Below are 24,363 nucleotides of genomic sequence, written 5' to 3' on the forward strand. Positions count from 1 at the left end.
TTCTATTATTGCGCTTGGCGTCGTATTATGTATGGTATTGCTATCTATTTTTTTGCTAAGAAAGATCAAAATAGTCTATTAAAGCATTTAAGTCAGGGATGCAATAGCTGGCAGAAGTTTTCTACGCTGAACTATTATCCGTGATGTCGTTTATGCTGCTGACTGTAAAGTTATACTCTGCAGTGAATTGTGCTTTTCCACATTGGCCATTTTGTCACTGAGATACTAATTGTCTGGTTAAAGTATTGAATTACGAACTGGTCTAAATAATCTTTATCTTTCCTTCAGTTTAATAAACGCAAGAACAGTGACTACAGTATCATTCACTTCATTCAAGTCTGACTTTCTGTGCTATACGGCCTTTCATATGACTACAATTTAGTCGGGATACAGATGCATCGCGCAATTTTAAGGGTTGAATGGCGAATAAGTACTGTATTTCACTTCAATCACTTGAATTCTCTACCGTCATCGTCTGACTGTGTAGCGTCTGAGATGAACCGCTTCGCTCAATTAACACTGACAATCTATTCAAGGCACAAGTTATATAAAGCATTCCCTATTAGTTCTAGTTAGTAATAAATTACGTAATCTAGATTTGTGTATGGACTTAAGAATAACATCTGCAAACTCTAAATTGACAGGTTCCACAGCTCCAACAGATGACATTATGACCAAAGTCACCGAGCAATTCGAGCTTGACAATACTTGTCATTTTGATTATCAAATGGACGAGCTTAACCAAGCTCTGAGTTCATTATCCAGTCCAAAATTCGACTTCACCAGGCCTGACCCGTCAGACTACTTCGATCCAAAGCTGATGCCAGTCACTTCGTCAACAACGACTGTAGTGACGTCGTCCACCAGCACAAATGTGACGACAACAAATGGGTTCAAAGTCACAGAGTCAACTTCGTCATTGAGTTCGACTGTCATGTCTCGCTCGTCTTCAGTCACAACGAATGGCTCGTCACGATCACACAGCGCTACCCGTGAAAAGACTCTTACAGTCGACATCGCGGCTGCGGCCTCTACTGCTTCACTCCACACACCAGTCATGCACCGGCCATCACCACTTTCACGGCCGTCGATAGATGCGCAAGACGAAGCTGACAAAACTGTGGTCAATGGCTCGCCTGTTTCGACTGGACGGCGCATGACCAGACCAAACTACTCTCAACAGTCAGTTTCTGCACCTGGAGTAGTGGTCATGCCTGCCACGTCTCCTTCCTTAGCACCAGAACAAGCGTCAACTACTGTTTCTAAGCGAGCGAACATTCTTATCCCTACCGCAGCAGCGAAAGTGCTCCCAAGAACATATTCAACATCTCAAATGCCGCCCCATGCATCTTCCTCCTCCCATCTGCCTACTCTGGCCAAGCTCACAAACAACAACAGCACTAGCGCACTATCGGCATCAATGTACTCAGACAGCATCATAGACGCAGATGAAGAACGCGACTCTTTCTCGGCAATTTCGCCCGCTCTAGTTGGTCAGCATCAAGCGTCTGCATCAGGCTTTCGAGGTCCGTCGTCGATTGCGCGGCATCGCACTTTCCCAGCTGCTGAAATGGAGGAACAGCTGAGCGAGTCAAGCGACGAAGTCAAGAAAGTGCGAGACGAGATTATTGCGAAGCGGGAAAACAAGAGACGACGGAAAGAGTTTTTAGAAAACGATAAGGTCCTGGTCGGGACGAAAGTCGGCGAAGGGCATGTCAATTATGTCTTAGCGTACGACATGCTGACTGGAATTCGGGTCGCAGTCTCACGAACTGCACAGCCAGATCGTGAGCTGACGGATCACGATTTCACCGCCAAACACAAGCTGGCCTTTGACATGTATGTGGAGTATAATTTGTGTGTGTTTAATTTGCTAACAAAACTAGGTACGGGACCGAGCTGACGCCGTCCGCAAAATACGATTTCAAGTTCAAGGACTACGCGCCATGGGTGTTTCGGCATCTGCGACAGCTATTCAAAATTGACCCGGCCGACTACTTGATGTCGTTGACTGCAAAATACATTGTTTCTGAACTTGGCTCTCCAGGCAAGAGTGGGAGTTTTTTCTACTTTTCTAGTGATTATCGATTCATCATCAAGACTATTCATCATTCGGAACATAAGTTTCTGCTCAAAATATTGAAGGAATATTACTACCACGTTAAGGCAAATCCCAACACTCTGATTTCACAGTTTTACGGTTTACATCGCGTCAAGTTGCCGTACGAGCGCAAGATCCACTTCGTCATTATGAACAACTTATTCCCACCTCACCGAGATATCCACCAGATGTTTGATCTCAAAGGCTCGACCGCCGGCCGCGACTACGACGAAAGCAAGCTAGAGCAAAACAAGCACGCTACAATGAAAGACTTGAACTGGCGTCGGCGAGATAAACACATTAACCTCGGACCGCACAAACGAGCGAAGTTTATGAACCAGCTCGAGATCGACGTGCGGCTGCTGGAACGGCTCCACATCATGGATTACTCGCTTTTGATTGGAATCCACGACCTACGGAAAGGAAACACAGAGAAAATTAGAGACAGTACGCTATCGATGTTTGCACCGGACCAGCAAATGCTCCAGCGCACACCATCCCGGCTTGAGAAGGACCGACGGGTCAGTCTCCGACGCGCGTTCTCAACCACCGCGCCGACATCACTGGAACACGTCATCGACGTGCTCACGACGGAAGATTACCCAGGCCGCAAGAACCTACTGTTCTACGCCGACGACGGCGGGTTGCGCGCTACAGACGAGCACGACGGTCCGCTGAATGAAATCTACTACCTCGGCGTGATTGACTGTCTGACGCATTACTCGTTTGTCAAGAAACTCGAATCGTTCTGGAAAGGCATGTCGAGCTCGCGCGATAAAATCTCGGCCGTACCTCCGGAGGAGTACGGCGAGCGGTTTTTCAAGTTCATTAAGGCGATCGTCAAGACACCGGAAGAACTCGGTGAACCGTCAAGACCGGACGGACCTAGTCTCGGCTCGACCGCGGCCGAAATCTCGGAAGTGAAAGAGGAGTAACGCAGGAGTTCGTAAAACATCAAGGCCACTATATTATTACTATTATTATTATTGTTATCATATTGTTGACTATGAGGGAATTCTCGGGTTTGTGTTTGTACTTTTCTACTAAATTTTGCATCTACTAAGTTTATAAATTTAACTGTTGATAAAGGCTAAACTTCATTCAAAAAGACACAAATAAAAATACAAGCTGAAAAATAACAAGCGACGCTAAAGTACACATAGACCAACCCATACGCAAATCAAACGAGCGACTACAACGCCTGACTATCAAAACACATCGACCAAGGGAAAAGATTTAGGCCTTGGTGGTTCGCTTCTTGGGAGCTGCTCTCTTAGGTGCGGCCTTCTTCGGCGCAGCTGCAACGGCCTTTTTCTTCCTGACACCAGTAGCCTTAGCCTTCAATGCCTTTGGCTTCTCTACTTTAGGCGCAGCCTTTTTAGCAGCGGGCTTCTTCGCAGCAGCCGTTTTTGCCGTAGTTGAAGCCTTGGTTGCAGTCTTCTTCACCGCAGCCTTCTTAGTAGCAGCAGTCTCTTTCTTTGGCACAGCCTTCTTCGTAACGGCCTTCTTCGCAGCAATCTTCTTTGCCCCAGTTTTAGGCGCGGACTTGGCGGCAGCCTTCGTTGGCTTCTTCTCAACAACCGGTTTCTTCTCTGCGGCGGTCTTGGACTCCTTCTTTTGAATTTTGACTGTGCCAGAAGGACCCTTTGGCTGGACAAAATCACCTGACGCGACGCCACGCTTCAGAGCTGCGTTGAACTGGGTCTCGAAGTTGGTCGACTTTATCTTGAAATTATTTTGGATATACTTCTTAAGTGCCTGACGACTAAAAAGAAAATTAGTTTGATGCTGAATTTTGCAGGGGAAATGGTGCGGCTCAAATGAGGAAGACGTAAAGTTGGGGGAAGAGCGACGATGGGATGGAGCGGCTGCGCGGCGCAATGTCATCGCATCAAAACAACGCGCACTCGCGTAAGGCCCACCCACACAAATACATCACAACCGCACATTCGCAGCGTACGCAACCATGAATTAAATATTAATGTACACACCTGCTACCATTTCGTTCTTTAAGCTATAAAATAAAGTTAGTATCATTCAATAATGAGATTCATCGTAAACCAGGTGAAGATTGGTCAGTTTGATATGCGTAGAAGCCACAATCAAAACAAACGAGAAATAAAAGAGAACTTACAGTAAGAACAGCTTCTTTAATCATATCTATGTAAAATTCATTAGCAACCATTCTTACATTGCGTAATCTAATATCCATTAAAAGCAGATTGCAAAGGAAATACCTTTATAAGCTGGATGCTCAGCCGAGACTGCAGCCTTCTTGGAGGTTGTAGCAGAAGAGTTCTTTGGAGCCATTGAATTATTGATCAGAAAATGAACTAAAATTAATAATAATCAATAAAAATTATTAGTAAAATGGAGAAAAAAAGTAGGAAATTTGAGTGTGATGAAGTAAAGTAAGAGAGAGAAGGAGGAAAAGGAGAAAAGGCGGGCGCGGCAGGTTCGTCGATATTTGTAGGCAACTTCGCATCAACACGTCACATGATGAAAACATCAAAAACTATTACGCGTTTTTATTTTTTCAAAAATGTCAAAACGTTTGTGTTTTTATTCATTTTTTTTTTTTTGATGGTTTTTTTGTTGGTAAAATTGGCTGTTGTTCTTTGTTTACCTTTTTATTGTTTACTATTTTGATTTTGATGCAGAAAACGCGTAAAGTCGCGCCTCTTATTAATTTCAACGTGTTCTTTCTGTTTACTGTCTATACCGTACCACATCTCTTACTGTTATCATTTATATAACACATTTTATACATGCTCAATGAAATACACAATACCCACTATTCGAATCCTATACTGTACCTCAATCTTGTTATACCCATTCTATTACTGTACTTTATAACACACACAATCACACAGACTAGATATCAATCTATACCTTTTATAAATACTGTAATAATCATCTACAACTTGAGCAATACTGTTTTATTCACCCTTTATTAGGTACTGTGACTTGTATACACTTACACTTCACTTTTACCCGGCTGTTATATTACATACTGCACTCATTCTCCCAAAGCAATTCATTCTGTAATCCCGATCACCAGCCAAGAGCCTCTTAAGATCTTTCCACACAACGCCAAGCGAAGATAGTGTCTCTGCTTCCATGGTCTTTCAAATTTGTTTATCAGATTCTGTTGACTTTTTAAAAAAATGCCGACCATAGCTAAAAGTAACTTCAATCTTGTCTGCTCTTTGCTTGGCGGCTTTGCCTTGCTTTTCGCTTTCGTATCATACCTTGTTAAAGATAAACTCTTTATTTCTGAACCTCGTATGTTTGTGGTACTTCTTTCTTACTTAACTAGTCTCATTGTAGTTCCATCTCTTATTTTTGGTGCAATCTTTAGGGGCGCTGGTTTATTCCGTCCCGAGCAATATGGTAGTGACCCAGAGGTAATCACTCGTGAATTTACGAGAGTAGTGCTCGGTGCTCAGTTGATCCTTGCTGGTATCGAATTGCCAGCTAAATACTTAAAAATGGAATGGAAGTCTCTGTTTATGCTTCTTGTGCCTGTCATGAGCACAATGTGGATTGTCTCGGCCCTTATTATCTGGCTCTGTATTCCGAACTTGCGATATGTGTGTGGGAACAAAGAGAGCCTGAGACATTTTTAACTAATATCTTCAGTTGGACGCGCTTGTCATTGCCTCATGTGTTACTCCTACAGATCCCGTACGACCCAAGAATGCTTTGCTCTGTGGCCTAGAAACTAATGATCCCCATCTAGGTCTTGAGCAACTCTCTAGTCAAAGGAAAATTCTCTGAAGAATACATTTCTGAACCACTCCGCAACATTATCTCTGCCGAGTCTGGTGCCAATGATGGTATGTTCCATCGTTTTGTAACAAGCCATATGTTGATTCGACTAGGGTTTGGATATCCGTTTCTCTTTTTGGCGCTTTTTATCCAACGCGATAAAGGCGCCGTCGTTCTCAAGGATTGGGTTATTGAGACAGTGATCTACCAGATTCTCCTTTCTTGTGCGTACGGTGTTGTTGTGGGTTACGTCACCCTGCTAGTCCTACGTTTTTGCAAAGAACGGTAAAAAAAAAAATTGTCATTGCTAAATTTGCTAATTTGAAATGCAGAGATTTGGTCGATAAAGATTCATTCTTGTTTGTTTCTTTTCCATTAGCAGTAAGTCATGAAAACCCGTCCGATTGTTGCTATGTTGACGTGGCTAGATTTTCATAGTTGGTACAGCTGGCCTGTTTGGAACCGACGATCTTCTTGCGTGGTATGTTTGTTTTCATTGATAATGCTGTTCGCGTATTGATTTTTTAGTTTTATCGCTGGCAATTTATTCACCTGGTATGTCCTATCCATGCCACGACAAAAGCGTCACTAACTGATTAGGGAGTAAGATAATGTAAATGCAATGAATTACAGCACTAAAATTCACAGTGACTGGTTCAGAGTTGAAACTGAGCATAGTCATGTAGCGGTAAGTTTTTCCAAACTATGCTGTTCTGTCTGCTGAGAACTCAGAGCGTCATTGACATGATGTTGAACGTTGGTGTGTTTGTGTGGATCGGTGCCGTTTCGCCGTGGCACGAGTTTTCCACTCGAGAAGTTCCGGTCTGGAGATATATTGTCATGGGGATTGCGATTCTTCTTTTTCGTCGATTGCCTGTCATGATGTTGACATACAAGGCGATCCCTCGTGTTGCAGACGCAAAGGAGGCGTTCTTCATTGGGTGGGTTTATTATTGGACAGTCTATAAAATGCTAACTTAACTATGTAGATTTTTTGGACCGATTGGCGTTGGAGCCGTGTTTTATTTACAAGTCAGTTTAGACACCCTACTTACTTATACGCAAGACGAGCATGTCCTGTACCTGCAGAAGATACTTCCTCCTGTTATCTATTTTCTGGTAATCAGCAGTGTTGTTGTGCATGGCCTTGCCGTTCCTATCGGTGTAGTAAGTGTTGATAAGTATGTAAGTAAGGTCAGTCTGACATGTTTAGTACGGTCTTCATTTTCCAAAGAAAATCATGCTGTCACTCTCTAGATTTAGCACCCTGTCGTTGTCCCGTAACCTGACCAAGGCGGCCTCGGCCTCAACACCTCGACCTACACGTACGATCCCGGCAACGATTGAGGATGCGGTATATGGCTTTCCGTCGTCAAGCTCGAGGAGTGCACACAGGCCCAACACCGAGAACGCGAATGAGGACTCATCTGTGGGAAGTGTTGAGCTTATTGAGCGCGAGATTGCGTGGCGGTTGAGCCATCCTAAGCATAAAAGCATTGTGGATTAAATTTCGGTGTATACTGAGTTTTGCGTATTTCATCAATTATGGGCAGGTATAAAATTTCAATTATTTAAATAGAAAACGCATAGCTACAAGAAATATAAGATTTGCATTCATCAAATTTGGGATTATATGTCACAAGAGTCCAGAACGTAAAGTAACAATCCGTTTATTACCTGGATAGCCCGGTCTGTATTTGTGCTATGAGCAATCTTGACGGCGACAGTGGTGCTCGTTGTGATTATCGTCATACTAGCCCACGGAAACTCTTTTAAAATGCTCTGAACATTTGATGGCTGTACACGAGTACAGACTTTTCTGATTTTTGATAGTTTCATTCTAGCTCTCTATGTTTCTGACATTGGCTGGTATATGGCAAGTCTTTCTAGCTCTCATCTGGCAAAAGTGGGATTAAATGTCAAATTTTTCATTTTTAGAGTAGTCTTTTTGAAATTGTATATATGTGTAGCTTACCGAGATCTTGAACAAAGCATGGCTGGCGGTGGCATATAGACGTCGTACAACAGGCTACGGCGTAATTGCTGTAATTTGTAAACAAATTTGGTGGCTTTGGTGGCTTTGGTGGCTTTGTATAATAAACAGCACCAGAATACATCTGTATAGTATTTAACAGTGGCTATATTAAGTATTTTAAGCATATTGGGGTATTTTAACGTTCACTCAATAGGATAGTGCTGAAAGAGGTTGCGTATACATCGTGCGTACGGAAGGCATGCAAGTCTCAGCCACGTAATAGGCACTTCGTCCCAAGCTTTTCTAAATGCAAATTAAATATTTATTGCTATTTACAATATTTTGCAAAATGACTTATTCAAGTTGAACAGTAGTGCATTTTAAAAGTAATTAAATTGCAAAGCCTTCGTAGCTAACGTACTTCGCCAAGCCTTATTAGCGCTACGCAAAAACTTCAAACAATCATTGCCCGTACTTCCATTCGACTCTGACCAAGACCCCTATCAACAGATTTTGTCTATGATCTTGTGGCAGCAAAGTACGAAGCAATTTTACACAAATGGTGAAATTTCTATGTTTATAATTTTGAGCGCGTAGCACGGAAACTAACGTGTTAAAGTTTCGACTTTAAAATAAATGGCTACCAGATATCGTGAAGTACAGTGAAAAATATTATATAGCAGCAGACTCGTAAATAGTTTCACTCGTTTAAGTCAATTCTGTGTAAACCGTACAAAATATCCTAAAATTTAACAGCTAACAGGTGCGTAAATATAGAATAGTTTCTGACATACCGCAACGCTTATAGGATCTGAGATGTACACAATACTTCAGTTTTCAACGTACTTCGCCATCACTAATTTTACACGATAAGTAGCTAGTCAATTGGACTTTATAAAATAATTAAACCAACTCTTACGACGTAGTTCATGGTCACTGACTCCTGATTTTCTAATGGTCGCTGACAATTAAGCGATGTCAACTTTGTTTTCCCAATTAAATGGGTAGGATATTTTGCTGTGAAAAACTACACTTTGCATTATTTTTTCTTAGTACTAGACAAATAAATCAAGCAAAATCTAAATTGTTTGTCACATTTTAACGTGTCAATTTGGCTTGCAGATACTTAGTGAGTGAGAATTACACCAACATTAAAATTTAACAAGCTCTGGTCATTCATGACGCCAAAATAAATGTCGCGTTAGGAACTGCGACGGTGTAAATTGTGTGAATAATTGAAGTCCAATATTGTCTATATTATCATCTAGCTGTATGCCAAAATTTAAAAAAAAATCTGCCCGTAGTTATCATATTATATTCCAAACATCTGTGACACAGCAAAAATATGTCGAGTATTCAATTCATGCAGACGGAACTATACAACGCTTATTTTGCACGCGACTATTACATAATACACTTACCCGGCCTAAAGTTAGGGGCAGTTTTCGAGCTTAGGTTTTTATTGACTACACTCAAAATTCTTGACTCGTGGACCTGTTCGTCAGTCAGAGTTCTTTGTAACAACTGGCAAGAACAAGTTGGAATGGCACCGAAAAGGAGCGAAGGTGGGAAAGGAAAAGGTGGCAAAGCTGGAAATAACACGCCTGCTCATGAAGACACTGAACAGGAGGAGGTAAGTTCAATTGTGGGTTTAGACAAGAGCGCACTGATAAATTGAAAATTTAGAGATTGCAGGCTATCGTGCTGAGTGATTCGTACCAGACTCGATTTCAACCATTAACACAGGAGACTCCACGGGTGGGGATGATTGTTTGTGTAAGAAGATTGTGTGCTGATGAGGAATAGTGTCTGCTGCCTCTTTGCAATGTGCCTCTAATTGAGTACACTTTTGAGTTTCTTGCATTAGCTGGAGTTAGTGAAGTAATTGTTGTGTGTTGTGTTCATGCAGATCAGATTAGAGACTACATTGCGTACGTGAACTGTTTTACATTTAAAGATCGTAACTGACGAGATCTAGTAAATCGCGATGGAGTGGTGATTCGTCTCCATTTACAATTGAGACTGTGCTTAGTCCGGAATCAGTTTCTGTAGGAGATGCGATGCGAGACTTAGACGCAAAAGGTTTGATAACGTCTGATTTCTTGCTAGTCAGTGGCGACATTGTTTGCAACGTGCCATTCGACAAAGTGCTAGCCGAGCATCGACAGCGCAGAGTGAAGGACAAGAACGCAATTATGACGATGGTGCTTCGTGAAGCCAGTCCGTTGCATCGGACTAGGGCTCGAGCCGAGTCTGCCATTTTTGTTCTAGACGAGGAAACAAATCAGTGTGTCCATTACGAGGAGATTAAGACCAGACGGCACATGAAACAAGTCACACTTGATCCGGAGATTTTCAAAAGCCACACTGATCTTGCGATTCGCAACGACTTCATTGACTGTCATATTGACATTTGTTCGCCAGACGTGCCAGCCCTATTTACGGAGAATTTTGATTATAATCATATTAGAAAAGACTTTGTACGTGGAATTTTGACCTCGGACTTGTTGGGAAAAACTATTTTTGCGCATGTGGTGACTGACCACTACGCTGCTCGGGTCCGCAGCTTGCAGACTTACGATGCGGTCAGCAAGGATGTTATTTCCAGGTGGACGTACCCCATCACGCCTGACAGCAACATGCTTGCCGACCAGACTTTTCAGTATCAGCGTGGCCACATTTATAAGGAGGACGACGTTGTCCTGGCGCGATCATGCAAAATAAAGAGCTGCACTGTTATTGGTGCCGGCACCGTTGTTGCCGACGGATCTGTCATTTCAAACAGTGTGGTCGGTCGGCGGTGTAAGATTGGCAAGAACGTCGTGATTTCGAGTGCATACGTTTGGGACGATGTTACTATTGAAGATAACGCAACTATCGAGAGCGCGATCGTGGCCAATTCAGCAGTGATTGGCGAAAACACTTGTATTTTGCCTGGAGCGGTCGTGTCGTATAGAGTCAAGGTTGGCAAGGACATGATTGTCGAGGGAGATAAGCGGTTGACCGCAGTCGGAGGTACGGGTGAGTTTGATCCTACTGTGCTGGGTGAAGACGGCAAGGGATTTGTGTACGAAGACGCGTCTGAAGACGAGGATGACGACTACGAGGAGATTGTGAACTCGTCCGGGCTGGTTTACAACATGGCGTCGCTGAATGTGTCTGACTCATCGTTTTCGACCACGTCGACTACGGAACAGGCTCGACATAAGCCCCGTCGGCCGAGACCTAGCACAGCTAGCAACACGACCGCTGCGTCCGAAGACTCAGACGATGAGACTTTTGCGCGGGAAGCAGAAGCAAGTGTCAAGCGTGCGATTTCGGAGAATCATGATATTGACATTGCTGCACTTGAGCTTAGCACTCTACGCATGGCCAAAAACGCACCTTTCCATGAACTGCGTGCGGCAACAATCACAGCACTGATGGAACGTATTTCGCATCTGATTAACAGTAACACGTTTAAAACCAAGCCGGCAGTTGAGAGCGTGCTGAACAGATGGGGCAGGCTGTTCAGACGGCAAGTGTTTGAGCCTGCAGACCAGGTAGACCTGCTCTTACTAATCCAGCGCGACTGCTGTCGCCGGATGCAAGGCGCAAATATCTTGATGCATGCCGTCAATAATTTGTATGAGCAGGACATTTTAGAGGAGGACTCGATTCTGCAGTGGTGGAACAAGGAGCCGCAGCGAACAGAAAACGCAGAGATGGTCAAGGTCGGAGAATTAGTAGCACGATGGATGGAGTGGCTTACTAATGCTGATGAAGAGAGCGAAAGCGATTGAAGTTCTGTACATAAAAAAAAATATTAAGTCCAAACTTGAAGTTGGTTGACGTCACCGATTATTCGAGCGACGACTTGGTGCTGGAAATGCGTAGTATTAGCGACTGCACGTGACTTGAATACCCCGCGAACTTAGAAGGTTTGGGGAAGGTTCAGCGTGTTTTAAGTAATGATTTGTGTTGAGCATTCAAGCCTCACTACAAATCGGGGGCAGATCGCGTGCACTGTGGTCAAAATGCCTGTATAAATAGTGTTTTATCCCCTCTGTTTCTGCTTCTGTTTCTGATTCTATACTGCACTCTTCTGCTATCTCTATATTAGTCTATTGATCAAATTATTCTTATAATAGTGATGGAACCTGGATTTTCAATGCCAATGGGCAGTTCGCCTGCTGGAAGGTACATGCAATGATACATTGTGATTTACTGAATACATTATACTAACGATTATATGGACGAGGCAACATGCGTGCAATCGCAGTCTTTTCTTTGCTCGCCATGGGCGGCTCACTCATGTATCTGCACTATCGAGACCGTCCTAAAAGCGCTCGTCACATTTTCATCTCACCCACCCACTCGTCTGGACCGCGTCCGGCAATGGGGTACTCGAGCCGCTACACGGCATCATCTTCTAACAACAAGGGCACAAACACTATCGTTCGTAACGGCCGTGAAGTAAACACCGGCGGAGTTCATGGCGTTACTGTTGAACGATCTGGAGGTGGACTTTGAATTACCTTTTTGTCTGGTCTGATGTGCGACTTCGTTTCACATTCTTACACTCCTTACATGAATGGAACCGGTGTTTTAGGTTTTGCTTATTATTGTTACAGTAAATGGATTTTATAGTTGATACTCACTTTTAAGTCAATCGTAGGTGTGCACAGAGGAAATCACTCCTTATAGGCTGCAGACACATTTGCAGTCTGGACGGTATATCTCCCCGCGAACCAGAGTCTGCACCCCAATTCAATACCGAAAAACCCCACTTCCCAATTCCGCTTAATTCCATTTGTTTCATTGTCTGGCTATATACAAAAAAAAACCATTAACTAATCTCTAGTCCTTTTGCCCCCCTCACATGACATTCAGAGGATGTATTAAAATGATGCTCAAGTGACCGGTTTCACCTCATGATGGCTCCAACTAAGCTATTCGGACATAGCCTTGGCGCCTTGATTGTCCATAGTTCAGGTCCAAACTCGACGTCTTTAAAAAATGGATGCGACTTGATTTGCTCAATTGTCAACCGCTTAGTCGGATCCGTGATTAGTAATCTACACACTAAGTCTTTGGCAGCTGGCGTGAAACCTACCACTGGAAACTGATAGTCCAGTTTAATGATCTTTTGAAACGTCTGATACTCATTCGACGCTTTAAACGGCGGCCGCCCACTTAGCAGTTGGAACAAAATACATCCTAGAGCCCAAAGATCAGAACTCTTGCCAGCGGCCTTGTCGGTCAGTAGCTCAGGTGATACATACTCAGCCGTGCCCACAAACGAGTTTGCGCGTGCATCGTCCTCGGCTTGTGTTGGCAGACTGGTATCAGACCCGTCGACTGTCGGTTGGAATGGGACAGAAAGATCAAGCAACTTAGCCGTGCCAAAATCAGTGACTTTGATTCTCATGTTATCGTCAAGCAAGATACTAAGGTAACTGTTAGAATTATTTATCTATTGCGGTCTGCAGAACTTGCTTTTCAGGCTTTAAATCGCGATGTATCACACCTCTATTGTGCATGTATTCAATTGCGTCTATAAGTTGTGCACAGTAGTATTGTGTGCATTCAATGCTAAGTGTACCCAGCTATCATTATTAGTTAAACGTAAAATTTGAGTGAATTAAAAGCGTACTCTTTTAAGTACTGTAAACAGTTCGCCATTAGATGCTAAATCAAGCACAAAGTACAGACTTCGCTCGTCCTGAAATGTGTAAAACAACCGTACAATACCAGGATGATCTCCAAGCCTGTTCAACGTGTTCTTCTCAATGTTGACATATTTCACTTTTTTTTCTTTAATGATGTGCCTTTTGTCCAAGATCTTTATTGCGTAACCTTTGAGTGTCTGTCGATCAGTAGCAGCAACAACTGTAGAAAATGATCCTTCGCCCAACACCTTGCCAAATGTAAAATCTTTCACGCCTTTCTTCAAAGTCTTGACCTGCACGTTACCGTTGGCGTCCGCCTCGCGGTGGACATGAACCGCAGCTCCACGCTCTGCCCATTCATCCGACGTTGATCGTAGCCGTGTCTGATACGCTGGTCTGCTACCACCAGGCGTCCCAGGTGTTCCCGGCGTCCCAGGCGATCCCGGTGTCCCAGGCGTGCCCGGTATACCTGTCGTTCCAGACGCCTGTACCTGCTGCTGTGCCTGTTGTTGCTGATATTGAGGCAATGAAGACAACATTGGCAACCCTAGCACGCTCTTTGAATCCAGCTGATATGGTACTCTTCTTGCCGCAATACCTGGTGTTGAATTTCCCCGGGTCAGCGGTGTCTGTTGTTGAATCGTCAGCGTACCGCCGTTAGATTGATGCCCGACATTCACTTGCGACGAACTATAAGTGCTGTCTGATGAATCAAGTGAAATTCTGTCGGTGTCGCTTAGATGCATTGCCGCCGTCGCAGCAGCGATCGCGCCAGCTGCCGCCTTCTGCGGACCACCCGGCGCGCTCACAATCACGGGAGAATGTGCTGCCGTCGCGCTCTTAGGAATTGTCGGAGACTGTGGTTGTGTCTTTCCGGTCTGCGATCTCTGCGAATAAGACGATGACGCCTTCGTTTTGATTGCCGGCCGCTTGTTGTTTCGGAACGGACTAAGGTCATGCGGGTCGACTTCTTGTTCCTCGTTGACTGTCTCTGTCTGCGACTTTGACGAGGCGCGGATTTTGTTGAGAAAAGCTGAAAAGCCAGTCATTGTGAGATTGAATTACATATGCAACACCACTCTACCTCAGTGTAAACTCTTGCACAGCAGTTCAGTATTTAAACCCTCAATTTCCGTGCAATTACTGTTATTAAGACAAAAAACAGAACAACCGACCTCGACGTGAAAGAGTGAGTGAAGTATACGGTGTGTACACTTTGATTTGAAGAGATGGACGTTGACCGTAGTTGACCCGAGACCAGATCAGAGCCCAGGTTATCGACGGATGGGGCTTGTCTTGGTGAAGCGTTCACCTCAGCCAAGCGTCTACGTCGATCGACACACGTCATAAACTGCAAACAGCATATACCCTTACCCTAAATTAGGATTAGGGTTATTATAGTTTTAAATTAAACCTTATATTAAGACGACTCTATAATCTTTACCATCCACTCGTACGTCCCGAACTGCACAGCATTCACTATGAAAGCGCGGATCATCGTGACTTTCATGCCACGGAAGAACGCTTGAATACCGCCTTCTACAAACGTCCGTTTGGCACAGTCCCATGAACTCTTGTACCGTTCACTTGCTGGCACATTATGTTCTTGTTGGGCCTGATAGCGTGTCTTGACTACGTCTGTTTGTGTTAGCGATGTGATCAATGACGGGTATGCAAATTACTTACCGAGTGGAAATATAGAAGCCCATGTAGCACAACCAGCAACACCGCCAGCAATCAGTAAGTGAATCGCATGCTGTATTGAGGTCTCTTCCTCTATAATCTTCCAATTTTTTCCAACTCCGTACGCCCAGAAACTAAAAGATAAGCATCATGTCAAATTCCACGGACATTTATACAACTTACTATACTCCATACCCAAATCCATCTCTAAATCCAGTGACCATCCCTCCTTTGAAAAACCCAAGCGGTCCTTCATGTCGGTATATTTCCTTCGCGACCGTCCATGACGACTTCTCAAGCTGATGCCCCGTAGTTGTCGCCAAGCCTTCATGTGTTAACTGAGTCCGACATTTGATGATTTCAGTTGGCGCCGAAATTACAAACGTGCTCAGGCCGGCTATGGTACCTGATGCAAAAATCCTGCCGACATCAGGCATGCTGGGCATGTACGTACTAAATGACTGCATTGATATTGAGTAAGATGCAAACAGCAACGCGTTCAGAGCGCCGTATCCAAGAATTGGCGCTGCAACGCCGTGTAGCAACGACTGTACATATTTAAAATCTATACTTAACGGTCGTAAGCCAGCGTTTATCCGTGGTATCTCAGCGGCTTGTGCAGCAGCATTCACAACCAACTCGTCTGTTCCAGTCAGATGGTGGACATCAACCGAGCCATTCTGTAGCTTGACCTTGATAATGTCAAAAGGGTTCCCAATTGCTATTCCCACTGCCCCAGACACGTAGCCCGCCTCTTTGTCAGTCTACAGCCGTATTTACAAACCAGATTATTACTCACTAGAAAATCAGTCAATGGCGCCGGCATTGTGCTTGACTGCAGTCTGCTAAATGTAGCGACTCACTCGCTTTCTGGACTAGCTTTCGACATGCGGCTCAATATTATTGCGTTAGATGTACCCTTACCCTGTATGTAACATATATCCCCCACATTTGATACAAATTATATGTCCCTCATTGTCACAATGGGAATAGGCCAGTACGGAGTGACATCATGATTAAAACACTTTTGATGGATCAAACTATGGTACGCATAGGGGAGAACTTAAGGGAAAATCATTGATTTGCAGGCAATACATGGTGATGAGAAATTCAATTTCGTTCGGTGCGTGTGTTACACCAATTTGAAGTTTTGTGTCGAGTTAAATAATACCGTCGGCAAATACGCTTGTGCCATATTCAAGAGCTCATCAGTATTTTTGCCTTTGTGCTTAAACCATAAAGAATCTAGTCTTCAATGTATACATTCAGCAACAATTTCATTTGGTAACATGTTTGATTATATTGGCTTTGCTTGCCATAGAACGAAATTGTTGATCCTCCCTGAGTTGACATCGAAGCAGAACGGCAGCAGACTATTCTTACGAAAGTCGTTGCGCTAAAGTTGAATTTTGACAGCTAGTTCCCTTCTAGTGTTTCTACTTTGTTCATAACGAGAGCATACGCCGAAATAGCGAACAATTTTAGCAATTTCGGTTCCAAGGTGGGGTTGAGCTTGGCTGTGCAGTCAGTAATTGATCTGTGTGCGTAGCAGGAGCTGCCACAATTTCACATTAGCCCCCATTTTAACTTGTTCGTCCTGTATCATCTTTTGATGTTATGCTTCCGCTGACGCAAAGTTCCTTAGTTAATGGCGCAATACTGGGAAGAATATGGCATGTCTTGACAACAAAAGAACGACGGCAACAGACTTACATTGGTTCGGAGTTTTGATTGTCGCTTACTAGGCATGTTAATCTTAGAGAACACCAAACCGAAAACGATTCTAAAAGACAAGCATACAAATGTTATTACTTGGCAATATTTGCTTTTGGTATAGATATTGAAAACAACCCGGGCTTTTTTTGTCTGTCTGCTTCATTTCTGGAACAACAATTGCGAACAAAAAGGTACTATTCCAAAACTTTTTGCTGAGCCAATTGGTGTGTGGGCAGTTTGCATCATGTATTACGCCAATTTTGCAAAAAATCCCACTTTAGATTCAGCAAGCTATACGACTGGGAGCGTATCGGCAAATAAAACGTTAACAATCCCTATTGTCATTAAAGGCTTTCATGAACTGCTCAAAGCGGTACTGTCAGTTGTAATTACAGAATATGACTATAATGACTACGATGCAGTCCATGTGAACGAGTCTGATTCCATAGTTGTTGAGTTGTTCTACTCAAAAACCTGTGTCGATTTTAGTTTTCGCACCTATCTGCCTCAAACAGTGACGTATTACATTTTGCCCAAGTTTCAATTTAACTACAATAGTATCGATCTTTCTCAGGAAGTTGTTTATGGTGGCGCAAGCATTAGTTGGAATTTCAGGGCAAGATACTGGGAAACGCTTACTATAACCAATCATGCAAATCTATTAAATCAGGAGACTCATAGCGAGCTAGCAAAAGCACTTTCTAGCGTCACAGAGCCTCCAAGCGATACCTCTCTTGATGCCGAGATGCATCGTATTGTAACAAATAATGACGGCGAATGGCTGTACTGGAAAACTGTCACAGTTCCATTGAACTGGGAGATTGTATCTGGAACAACGGAAAGTTTTAAATACGGGTTTAGAAACAAGGCTGCAAATGATTTGCTGCGTGTTCATGTCCCATTTTTGCACGTCCGGATCTTTTCTAAATCATTCTCAGATAATTTCGGAAGCAAGCTTCAAAATATCTGGTTTCTCGGCTTGTCTAACTCGTCCTTCTTCCATGATCCGGAAGACATTAAAGAAGCATATATCAATGTAGCGCCAGAAAATGCTTTAGGTACAGTAGATGATTGGTCACGAATATGGCCAGTGGCTTGATTACCTGCTTCGCGAGAAGGCAAGGGTTAAAGAAGCAGGAGGCGAGCTTTCTTTTTGTGACACAAAAGCTCATATAGGGTTGGCTCTTCAAGAAGTATACGCAACCGCAATTTCGTTCAGTGCATTTTGGAACCCACAATTTGGGGAGCGTGATGGAAACACATACGTATTTAGAGACCCAGCTGTCTTTTGCAGTATTTAACACTATAGTTGCACTAGATTATAATTCGGACAGCGCAAAAGTTGGCGACGACTCAAACTTTGGCTAAATTGGGCATGGAGACAACCGAAACTTGTTCAGACAGAGCGTACTGGTCGACCCAACCAGGGAAAAACCTTTGAATATTTCTGAATACTGATATGCTGACTTAATGTGTGGCGAAGTTTTAGTTAGACTGACAGAAAACTATAGGCAAAGTTTGAAAAAGTTACCGCAACTGACATTAGTCACAAGTCACCGGTGCCTGGGATATTTTCAATATCATTAAACTGATTTTCAGTATTAATGCACTTGCTATGTGCTCGGCTTGTAAAAGTCTGGCTATTGTAGGTATATGGCACCAAATTCAGTTCGTTCTATACTATGATGTATAAGTTATTTGTAAAATTAAGCAAACATATTATTTTTTTTAAATTTTTCATGAAATCACTTGCTGATGAATGATGTGAAGCAACAATCCTGCTTTGATGATTTTAGTGGCTAACTAGATCCAAAGCAGTGAGAATAAGCGTTCGCAGACTGTATGGACGTACGGGCCCGTACGTAATATTCAGGGAGGGGTACTTACTTTTGCAGATCAGCTTCAACAGCACTAGCGCCGAACTTAATTGACTTTTCGTACTGCTTTTTACACTTATTTCGCAAGACAATTTACTCATCTAAACCAAAACGTGAAAATTTGAAATGGCAAAATGAATCTGTGTTTATCGGTTCAGTAATGAACTAAGCCTTACCTCGAATCTAAAAAAGTAGGTTAGCCAGCATTCGACTCTATCGTTAAACCCTAAGAATAAGTGAGTCAAATGCGATTGAAGAACATTCATGGAAACACAACAGGTATTTATTCAATTTTTTTGCTCTCACTTTAGCATTGATGATGAAGTCATTTTACGGAAATGAGAGACTGGCTAAGTTGACAAATCGCATCGTAAATACACTTCTAAGTAACACCCCATCAACTCAGCAATGAAAAATCGTGATGACGATCAAACTCGTAAATAATTAAAGTATGGCGAGTACAGTGGTTGTAATGATAAGCAGTATGATTTAGCTCCCATGTTTGTTATCAGTATCTAAAGTCAGTGGGTTCAGACATTTCTGCGCTATTAGTGTGATGGATAGGCATAGAGTTAAACTGAAACCTTTACCATACGAAAGATCTGCCTTGTACAAAGCGCCTGATATGCTTTATATAGAGCAATTTATGTGTCTGTTGGAAAAGCGTTAAAACCTTATGAGAAAGAAAAATTGAACAAAATGAGTCTCCCTTAACTTCAATTACTGCTGAAAAAAGGATGTAAAGTCTTTTAGTTAATCATATAGCGAGTGAGAATAAAGTAATAAATTATATTGGATTTTAAGGAATTATGTCGCGTAAAGAGGTTTCTTGAAGTAATTATAATAGGTTCTGTGTTAATACATCGGAAGTTAGTATTTTTGTGAGATTGAATCTGTTCTAAAAAAATCTCTTCCATCAAACTAAAATCGATCAAAATAGTACAATCGTTTATTGTTTGTGTTTTAACGCGTTGAATTTATCTTTTTGCTAACGTTTATTCTCACGATTTATAGAGTGCCCTGTCCCGTCACTCACAAAGGCGACTGAAAAATGCAAGCAGCGGTTTCATACTTTTGGCTTTATATCATCAAAACATTTCTCGGAATGCTATAAAGGTATTTTACAATTTTATGTGAAGATCTAATCTACAGTGAGGTTTTCACGTGACTTTCGCGTCTCAGCATGGTTGTTCTTTAGAGTAGTGTAGCAGGTATTTTAATGGACTAGTCTGCATGAATTTGACTTTATATATTGTTTGAGCAGTACCGAGGTCAGAGAATATTGCGTTTACAGGCTTGGACTATCATTGTTGACGAAGAGAAGAGTAGATCACTCTCTTATCTGTCTCGAGACCGCGCATTTAGTATTTACATAGTAAACATACTTTGCTAAAACGAATTTTATTCTATCTATATAGATATGTATATTTATTGACATTATATGTATCGCCTAGATTTATATCTAGCTTATATAAACGAGATCTTAGAATACGCGAGTTAAAACGGGGTCAAATACGCAAAACACGCGACTGCACAAACCCCTTCAAAATACTTTTGTTTTTAGCAGTCAGCTCGAGGCGGACAGCTACTACAGTGTGTAAAGTTCGTGCTTTGGATCGAAGTCTTTCCCAAATTCAAGACTTTACTAGCATTTAAGAAGTTAACAAGTGCATTTAAAGACAAAGAGTTTTTTAAATTATGGAGAGCGCCGCGCTTGAGCGCATCTCACAGGCGCTTCTCACCATTCACAATCCCACAGTCGATAATGATGCGCGAAGGCAAGCACAAGAAGTACGTTTGTCATAAGTTTTACGAGATTTCGTAAGTAACAAGTTTGCTTTAGTTTTTAGATACTGTGAAAAATGAGCCTGAAGCTCCACTTTGGGGCTATGAATGTGCCATTAGTGAACCACTACGACCAGATCAGGTTCGACACTACGGTCTGTCTTTATTAGAGCATGCTATTCGACAGCACTATGCGTCTTATGATTTACAACGACAACTTGCATTACGAAACTGGGTAGTTGAACTGGCAACTCGTGTTCGTTCTACTGACGCGTACTACTTGAGAGAAAAAATTGCAACTCTTTGGGTATCTGTGGCCACCCGGTCTTGGGGATCAGGACCAAGTGAGTGGGCAGATATGGACGAAATTCTGGTGAGAATGTGGAATCTTAATCCGGCAGCAAGAGAAATGTCGTTGGCTATATTCAGGACTTTGTTTGAGGATGTGTTTATGCTAGATGATCCAGTTGCAGGCAAACGAGCCGGCACCCTTTCAGCACAGTGTATTGAAGTACTCACAGACGAAGGCGTTTTACAGAGAGAATACGATACCAGGAATGAAGAAATAACTCGATTAAGATTTGGAACTGAGGGGTGGCTTATTCGCTGGTCGCGGTTGCTTGGAGAATGCTTGGATCGAGGCGCTCAAGATTCAGAGACTGAAAGCTTTGCAATCAAAGTTCTCCAAAGTTTAAAAACATGTCTGATCTGGGCACTTCCAAGTGCTATTCGAGAAGCTGACTTGTTAAACCGAATCAGTCAAGCTTTAACAATTGATAACATCAAGGTCAAAACATTAGCTACCGATTGTCTCCATATTCTGTTCACACGGTCATTTTCGGACTACAAAGACTTTGCTGCTGTTATTGGTGCAGTTTTCATGCCGTCAGGTATATCCACGTTGGCGCAGGTTTACGCAGATATTAAGATGGATATTGATGACTTTGATGAAGATTCTTATATTTTATTGAAGAAGCTGGTAGAAATGATTGTTGGGCTTGGCGAATATTTGAATGTCTCTGGAGATATGAAAAATAGACTACCGCAAGAGACGGATCTGAAGGGATACCTAGAATTAGTATTCGCAACGACTCAACATGAAAGTCTTATAATATCTGGCTTGTCGCTACAATTTTGGTGTTCAATACTTCGAGTCGAGGCTTTGGCAAGGCTTCCCGAGGTTAACGCCTTGTTGCCTTGTCTTCTTGAGCTTACCGCAGACAGATCGATTAGGTACGAAAGAATAGAGGAACCGACAATTACGAAGCGGTATTTGGACATGGATTTTGATTCGGTCCCAGAGGTTCATGCATTTCTTGGAAACTACAAGCGATTTATCAGTGACATTGCGCGATTGATAGTTTGCAGACTTCCTGTTGACTCTTTGATATGGATTGATCAGAGACTTGATCGCTTTTTTTCTTCATGGTATGGATGGCGTTCTAGCGAATGTATGTATAGTCGACTTTAGTATCAAGGTAGCATTGACTAACCATTGCAGCGTCGGAGACTTTGCAAAAAGATCCTTTGTTTTTAATTGCATATGCGCAATTTGCTGTGGTAGATGCCGCACTTCGAGGCGTCAGCCGGTGGAAAAGTTGGTACAAAGAGTCCGACAGAGATGAGGTACTGACGACACTCAACCCAATTGTTGAAAGACTGTGCGATCGAATGATATCAATGGATGTCACAGATCCTGTACTGCTGCGAAAGCAGATTCAAACACTAGTGCAGTTTGCACCTCTCATGGCGCACGTGTCTCAGACTATGTTCCGGGTTTTAGAAAAAGTTCTCCGGGCCTGTACATTTGCGTATCCTCCTAATGCTACTGACGAGACGCGGGAACTAATTCGAGATGTTCGCAATAACTGCGACACTGAACTTAATCGGTTAGCGTACTTGATGCCAGAAACATTAATGGAAGTATATCCTGATCTGGAACGGATCATTAATGAAATCATTACATCCGCTACTTTATCAGACCATGAGATTGTGTCTTTCTTGTCGTTTCTTTTGGTCGTGTCGCAGAGGTCAAGTACACCCAACAAAGCAGATTGTTTTGCAAAAATTGTCGATCCTGTGTTGAATCGTTGGACCGACGAAAGTACAATGAAGGGCTTGTCGGAGCTGCCGTGGTTCATGGAACGTGTTGGAATTATTGAGATTGCGAATTATTTTCGCGCACGAGGCGTTGATGCCAGCACTGATCTGCTGGCTACCCCAATCGACGAAGAGGGTCGGCGGTTGAAAGAGAAACTTAAGGATCAGTGGGCAGCATTGTTCCCTATTCGTGCTACTAGGATCTTCATTCAATACACCATAGAGAGACTTGAGCACACCTCGGACGAGTATTTGGCACTGCTGGAGCTTTGGAAGCCACGCGTGCAGCCCATTCTTCCCCACATTCTACAATTAGTTGCACAGATTGAAGCGTATCACAATCCTGCAAACTGGGACGATTTGCCGGCTGAGGTGAGATCTTTTGTTAAAGACTCGTGTGCTGAGAGGTTTTGGCAAGTTGGCATTTCGCTCCAGAGCCGTGACGAGTTTGTTGATGAAAGTGTAAGAGCAGCGCAAACACTTCGTGATTTTGCAGATGCTCTTGGAAGAATGCTCCGTTATACACGTGAGTATGCGTTTTTAGCGTTGGGATCCATCACCCAGCTTGAGAGTACAATGTACGAAATTCCAGGTATAGGATCGACGTTATGGGCCGCTGTAGCTGGTCAACCGCAGGGTATTTCTTTGCATACATGGAAGCACCTTGTTGCATTAGTCGTCCGGCCGACGGTCAAAAACTGTCCTCCAAGTTTAAGGGACTTGTTTCTTGCAGATTTTCTACCTCCAGTACTGTCGCAGTTGGAGCGTGTGATCTCAGAGCACTGGGACGATTTGTCTAGAAGAGGTCTGGTGGGAACTGTTGAAGAAGATGACGTACTTTCGGAAGAAATGATGGAAGAGTATCTTTTACGACAGTTTTCAAGCGTCGTCGACCGGCTGCTGATTGACCTCGTGGGTCCGGTGCCTACCAAGAGCTCACCACACTCTGCCGCTGAAATGGGTCAAGAAAGCCTGTTTGACAAAAACAGCAAGTCCGCTGATTTGCGGTCGTACGTATTGACGCATCCGACGATTCTAGCACCGGTGTTAACGCTTTGTACGCGACTTTTCACGATCCGAGACACTCGATGCAGCTACGCTTGTGCGTTGATTTTACGACAAATAGCACCACTCATCATTGGCAGATATGACGAGGTTGATGATTTTCTGTGTGATTATGTGATGTCTGCCTGCTTAACAGTTCTACGCGATTCGTATTATGCTGATGTTGCTGGAGAAGCGTCTTATGTGCTTACGTTAGTGTACACCGTGCTCCGCGGCAAGTACGACCGTCCATTTCGGAAAATGCATCAGATCTTACCAGGAATCTCTGGCGAAGAGATTATTGCTTTGGAGCGTGAACTTGCGAGTGTCAAAACATTGCGCCAGCAACGCGGCATCATGCTCGAGTTCTTAACAGTGATGAAGGCGGTACCTGATGTTCCAGAGGGCGAGGTCGAGCGTCGGATCGCGAGAGTCAAGAAGGAGCGCGAAAGCAAACAGGCCGCGCGATGGGCCGTATCGCGAAAAGCAGTCGAGCAGGATAGTGCTGTTGAGAACGTGTTGTCTGGCGGCGCTTTAGTCGATTTGTTTGGAGAAAACTAAAATGCGTCGAGATGAAAGTTTATCGTTGACAGAGAACTAAATTGTTGTACAATATGGGAGTGCCTAAAAACAAACTTGACTGATAAAAGTGCATGGTTT

General features: G+C 43.2%; 10 protein-coding genes across 10 annotated transcripts; 7 read left to right on the forward strand and 3 right to left on the reverse strand.

Moving 5' to 3' along the window:
• The first annotated feature begins 648 nt into the window (after positions 1–648).
• V1512DRAFT_260050 (uncharacterized protein) lies at positions 649–3,231 on the forward strand. The gene is made up of 2 exons (XM_066915763.1): positions 649–1,839; positions 1,887–3,231. The coding sequence occupies exons 1-2, from the start codon at positions 671–673 to the stop codon at positions 3,034–3,036; spliced, it is 2,319 nt and encodes a 772-aa protein (XP_066772505.1). The 5' UTR covers positions 649–670; the 3' UTR covers positions 3,037–3,231.
• V1512DRAFT_260053 (linker histone H1 and H5 family-domain-containing protein) lies at positions 3,174–4,517 on the reverse strand. Its single transcript, XM_066915764.1, has 4 exons — positions 4,339–4,517; positions 4,236–4,261; positions 4,093–4,115; positions 3,174–3,866 (listed from the first exon to the last, which is right to left on the reverse strand). The coding sequence occupies exons 1-4, from the start codon at positions 4,409–4,411 to the stop codon at positions 3,338–3,340; spliced, it is 651 nt and encodes a 216-aa protein (XP_066772506.1). The 5' UTR covers positions 4,412–4,517; the 3' UTR covers positions 3,174–3,337.
• Positions 4,518–4,617: 100 nt separating this feature from the next.
• On the forward strand, positions 4,618–5,149 carry V1512DRAFT_260057 (uncharacterized protein). Its single transcript, XM_066915765.1, has one exon. The coding sequence runs from the start codon at positions 4,870–4,872 to the stop codon at positions 5,056–5,058; it is 189 nt and encodes a 62-aa protein (XP_066772507.1). The 5' UTR covers positions 4,618–4,869; the 3' UTR covers positions 5,059–5,149.
• On the forward strand, positions 5,150–7,493 carry V1512DRAFT_235822 (Sodium/hydrogen exchanger family-domain-containing protein). The gene is made up of 12 exons (XM_066914103.1): positions 5,150–5,386; positions 5,432–5,694; positions 5,744–5,788; positions 5,844–5,940; positions 5,986–6,157; positions 6,205–6,253; positions 6,301–6,353; positions 6,401–6,427; positions 6,521–6,560; positions 6,605–6,813; positions 6,862–7,039; positions 7,086–7,493. The coding sequence occupies exons 1-12, from the start codon at positions 5,269–5,271 to the stop codon at positions 7,377–7,379; spliced, it is 1,545 nt and encodes a 514-aa protein (XP_066772508.1). The 5' UTR covers positions 5,150–5,268; the 3' UTR covers positions 7,380–7,493.
• Positions 7,494–9,312: 1,819 nt separating this feature from the next.
• On the forward strand, positions 9,313–11,669 carry V1512DRAFT_260064 (nucleotide-diphospho-sugar transferase). Its single transcript, XM_066915766.1, has 4 exons — positions 9,313–9,480; positions 9,534–9,605; positions 9,654–9,778; positions 9,826–11,669. The coding sequence occupies exons 1-4, from the start codon at positions 9,391–9,393 to the stop codon at positions 11,627–11,629; spliced, it is 2,091 nt and encodes a 696-aa protein (XP_066772509.1). The 5' UTR covers positions 9,313–9,390; the 3' UTR covers positions 11,630–11,669.
• A 151-nt stretch (positions 11,670–11,820) lies between these two features.
• Positions 11,821–12,486, forward strand: V1512DRAFT_274914 (uncharacterized protein). The gene is made up of 2 exons (XM_066917803.1): positions 11,821–12,026; positions 12,083–12,486. The coding sequence occupies exons 1-2, from the start codon at positions 11,980–11,982 to the stop codon at positions 12,357–12,359; spliced, it is 324 nt and encodes a 107-aa protein (XP_066772510.1). The 5' UTR covers positions 11,821–11,979; the 3' UTR covers positions 12,360–12,486.
• A 70-nt stretch (positions 12,487–12,556) lies between these two features.
• Positions 12,557–14,879, reverse strand: V1512DRAFT_119374 (kinase-like domain-containing protein). Its single transcript, XM_066912924.1, has 3 exons — positions 13,483–14,879; positions 13,326–13,435; positions 12,557–13,276 (listed from the first exon to the last, which is right to left on the reverse strand). The coding sequence occupies exons 1-3, from the start codon at positions 14,545–14,547 to the stop codon at positions 12,754–12,756; spliced, it is 1,698 nt and encodes a 565-aa protein (XP_066772511.1). The 5' UTR covers positions 14,548–14,879; the 3' UTR covers positions 12,557–12,753.
• Positions 14,880–14,893: 14 nt separating this feature from the next.
• Positions 14,894–16,049, reverse strand: V1512DRAFT_285715 (mitochondrial carrier domain-containing protein). The gene is made up of 4 exons (XM_066918063.1): positions 15,981–16,049; positions 15,365–15,933; positions 15,185–15,315; positions 14,894–15,136 (listed from the first exon to the last, which is right to left on the reverse strand). Exons 1-4 carry the CDS (start codon positions 16,005–16,007, stop codon positions 14,919–14,921), a joined length of 945 nt encoding a protein of 314 aa, XP_066772512.1. The 5' UTR covers positions 16,008–16,049; the 3' UTR covers positions 14,894–14,918.
• Positions 16,050–17,141: 1,092 nt separating this feature from the next.
• V1512DRAFT_252129 (uncharacterized protein) lies at positions 17,142–17,996 on the forward strand (the record flags this gene model as incomplete). The annotated part of the gene is made up of 1 exon (XM_066914700.1): positions 17,142–17,996. One exon carries the CDS (start codon positions 17,142–17,144, stop codon positions 17,994–17,996), a length of 855 nt encoding a protein of 284 aa, XP_066772513.1.
• A 2,476-nt stretch (positions 17,997–20,472) lies between these two features.
• V1512DRAFT_246539 (armadillo-type protein) lies at positions 20,473–24,264 on the forward strand (the record flags this gene model as incomplete). The annotated part of the gene is made up of 3 exons (XM_066914436.1): positions 20,473–20,565; positions 20,618–22,010; positions 22,061–24,264. 3 exons carry the CDS (start codon positions 20,473–20,475, stop codon positions 24,262–24,264), a joined length of 3,690 nt encoding a protein of 1,229 aa, XP_066772514.1.
• Positions 24,265–24,363: the final 99 nt, after the last annotated feature.

The sequence above is a fragment of the Lipomyces arxii genome, assembly GCF_038497795.1.
Source record: "Lipomyces arxii strain Phaff 12-163 unplaced genomic scaffold V1512scaffold_4, whole genome shotgun sequence".
NCBI lineage: Eukaryota > Fungi > Ascomycota > Lipomycetes > Lipomycetales > Lipomycetaceae > Lipomyces > Lipomyces arxii.

Excerpts from the sequence above, each read along its gene's own strand:
- V1512DRAFT_260050 (XM_066915763.1), top strand. The coding sequence starts at position 671 with ATGACCAAAGTCACCGAGCAATTCGAGCTTGACAATACTTGTCATTTT. Across the intron at positions 1,840-1,886 it reads CACAAGCTGGCCTTTGACAT|GTACGGGACCGAGCTGACGC; the intron begins GTATGTGGAGTA and ends TAACAAAACTAG.
- V1512DRAFT_260053 (XM_066915764.1), bottom strand. The coding sequence starts at position 4,411 with ATGGCTCCAAAGAACTCTTCTGCTACAACCTCCAAGAAGGCTGCAGTC. Across the intron at positions 4,262-4,338 it reads TGAGCATCCAGCTTATAAAG|ATATGATTAAAGAAGCTGTT; the intron begins GTATTTCCTTTG and ends AATTTTACATAG. Across the intron at positions 4,116-4,235 it reads TTAAAGAAGCTGTTCTTACT|CTTAAAGAACGAAATGGTAG; the intron begins GTAAGTTCTCTT and ends TTTATTTTATAG.
- V1512DRAFT_260057 (XM_066915765.1), top strand. The coding sequence starts at position 4,870 with ATGCTCAATGAAATACACAATACCCACTATTCGAATCCTATACTGTAC.
- V1512DRAFT_235822 (XM_066914103.1), top strand. The coding sequence starts at position 5,269 with ATGCCGACCATAGCTAAAAGTAACTTCAATCTTGTCTGCTCTTTGCTT. Across the intron at positions 5,695-5,743 it reads GTATTCCGAACTTGCGATAT|TTGGACGCGCTTGTCATTGC; the intron begins GTGTGTGGGAAC and ends TAATATCTTCAG. Across the intron at positions 7,040-7,085 it reads TTGCCGTTCCTATCGGTGTA|TACGGTCTTCATTTTCCAAA; the intron begins GTAAGTGTTGAT and ends TGACATGTTTAG.
- V1512DRAFT_260064 (XM_066915766.1), top strand. The coding sequence starts at position 9,391 with ATGGCACCGAAAAGGAGCGAAGGTGGGAAAGGAAAAGGTGGCAAAGCT. Across the intron at positions 9,481-9,533 it reads AAGACACTGAACAGGAGGAG|AGATTGCAGGCTATCGTGCT; the intron begins GTAAGTTCAATT and ends TTGAAAATTTAG. Across the intron at positions 9,779-9,825 it reads CAGATTAGAGACTACATTGC|TAAATCGCGATGGAGTGGTG; the intron begins GTACGTGAACTG and ends GACGAGATCTAG.
- V1512DRAFT_274914 (XM_066917803.1), top strand. The coding sequence starts at position 11,980 with ATGGAACCTGGATTTTCAATGCCAATGGGCAGTTCGCCTGCTGGAAG. Across the intron at positions 12,027-12,082 it reads GGCAGTTCGCCTGCTGGAAG|ACGAGGCAACATGCGTGCAA; the intron begins GTACATGCAATG and ends ACGATTATATGG.
- V1512DRAFT_119374 (XM_066912924.1), bottom strand. The coding sequence starts at position 14,547 with ATGACTGGCTTTTCAGCTTTTCTCAACAAAATCCGCGCCTCGTCAAAG. Across the intron at positions 13,436-13,482 it reads TGTTTACAGTACTTAAAAGA|CTGGGTACACTTAGCATTGA; the intron begins GTACGCTTTTAA and ends TAATAATGATAG. Across the intron at positions 13,277-13,325 it reads CGCGATTTAAAGCCTGAAAA|TATCTTGCTTGACGATAACA; the intron begins GCAAGTTCTGCA and ends CAGTTACCTTAG.
- V1512DRAFT_285715 (XM_066918063.1), bottom strand. The coding sequence starts at position 16,007 with ATGCCGGCGCCATTGACTGATTTTCTA. Across the intron at positions 15,934-15,980 it reads CGCCATTGACTGATTTTCTA|GCGGGCTACGTGTCTGGGGC; the intron begins GTGAGTAATAAT and ends ACTGACAAAGAG. Across the intron at positions 15,316-15,364 it reads GGATTTGGGTATGGAGTATA|TTTCTGGGCGTACGGAGTTG; the intron begins GTAAGTTGTATA and ends CTTATCTTTTAG.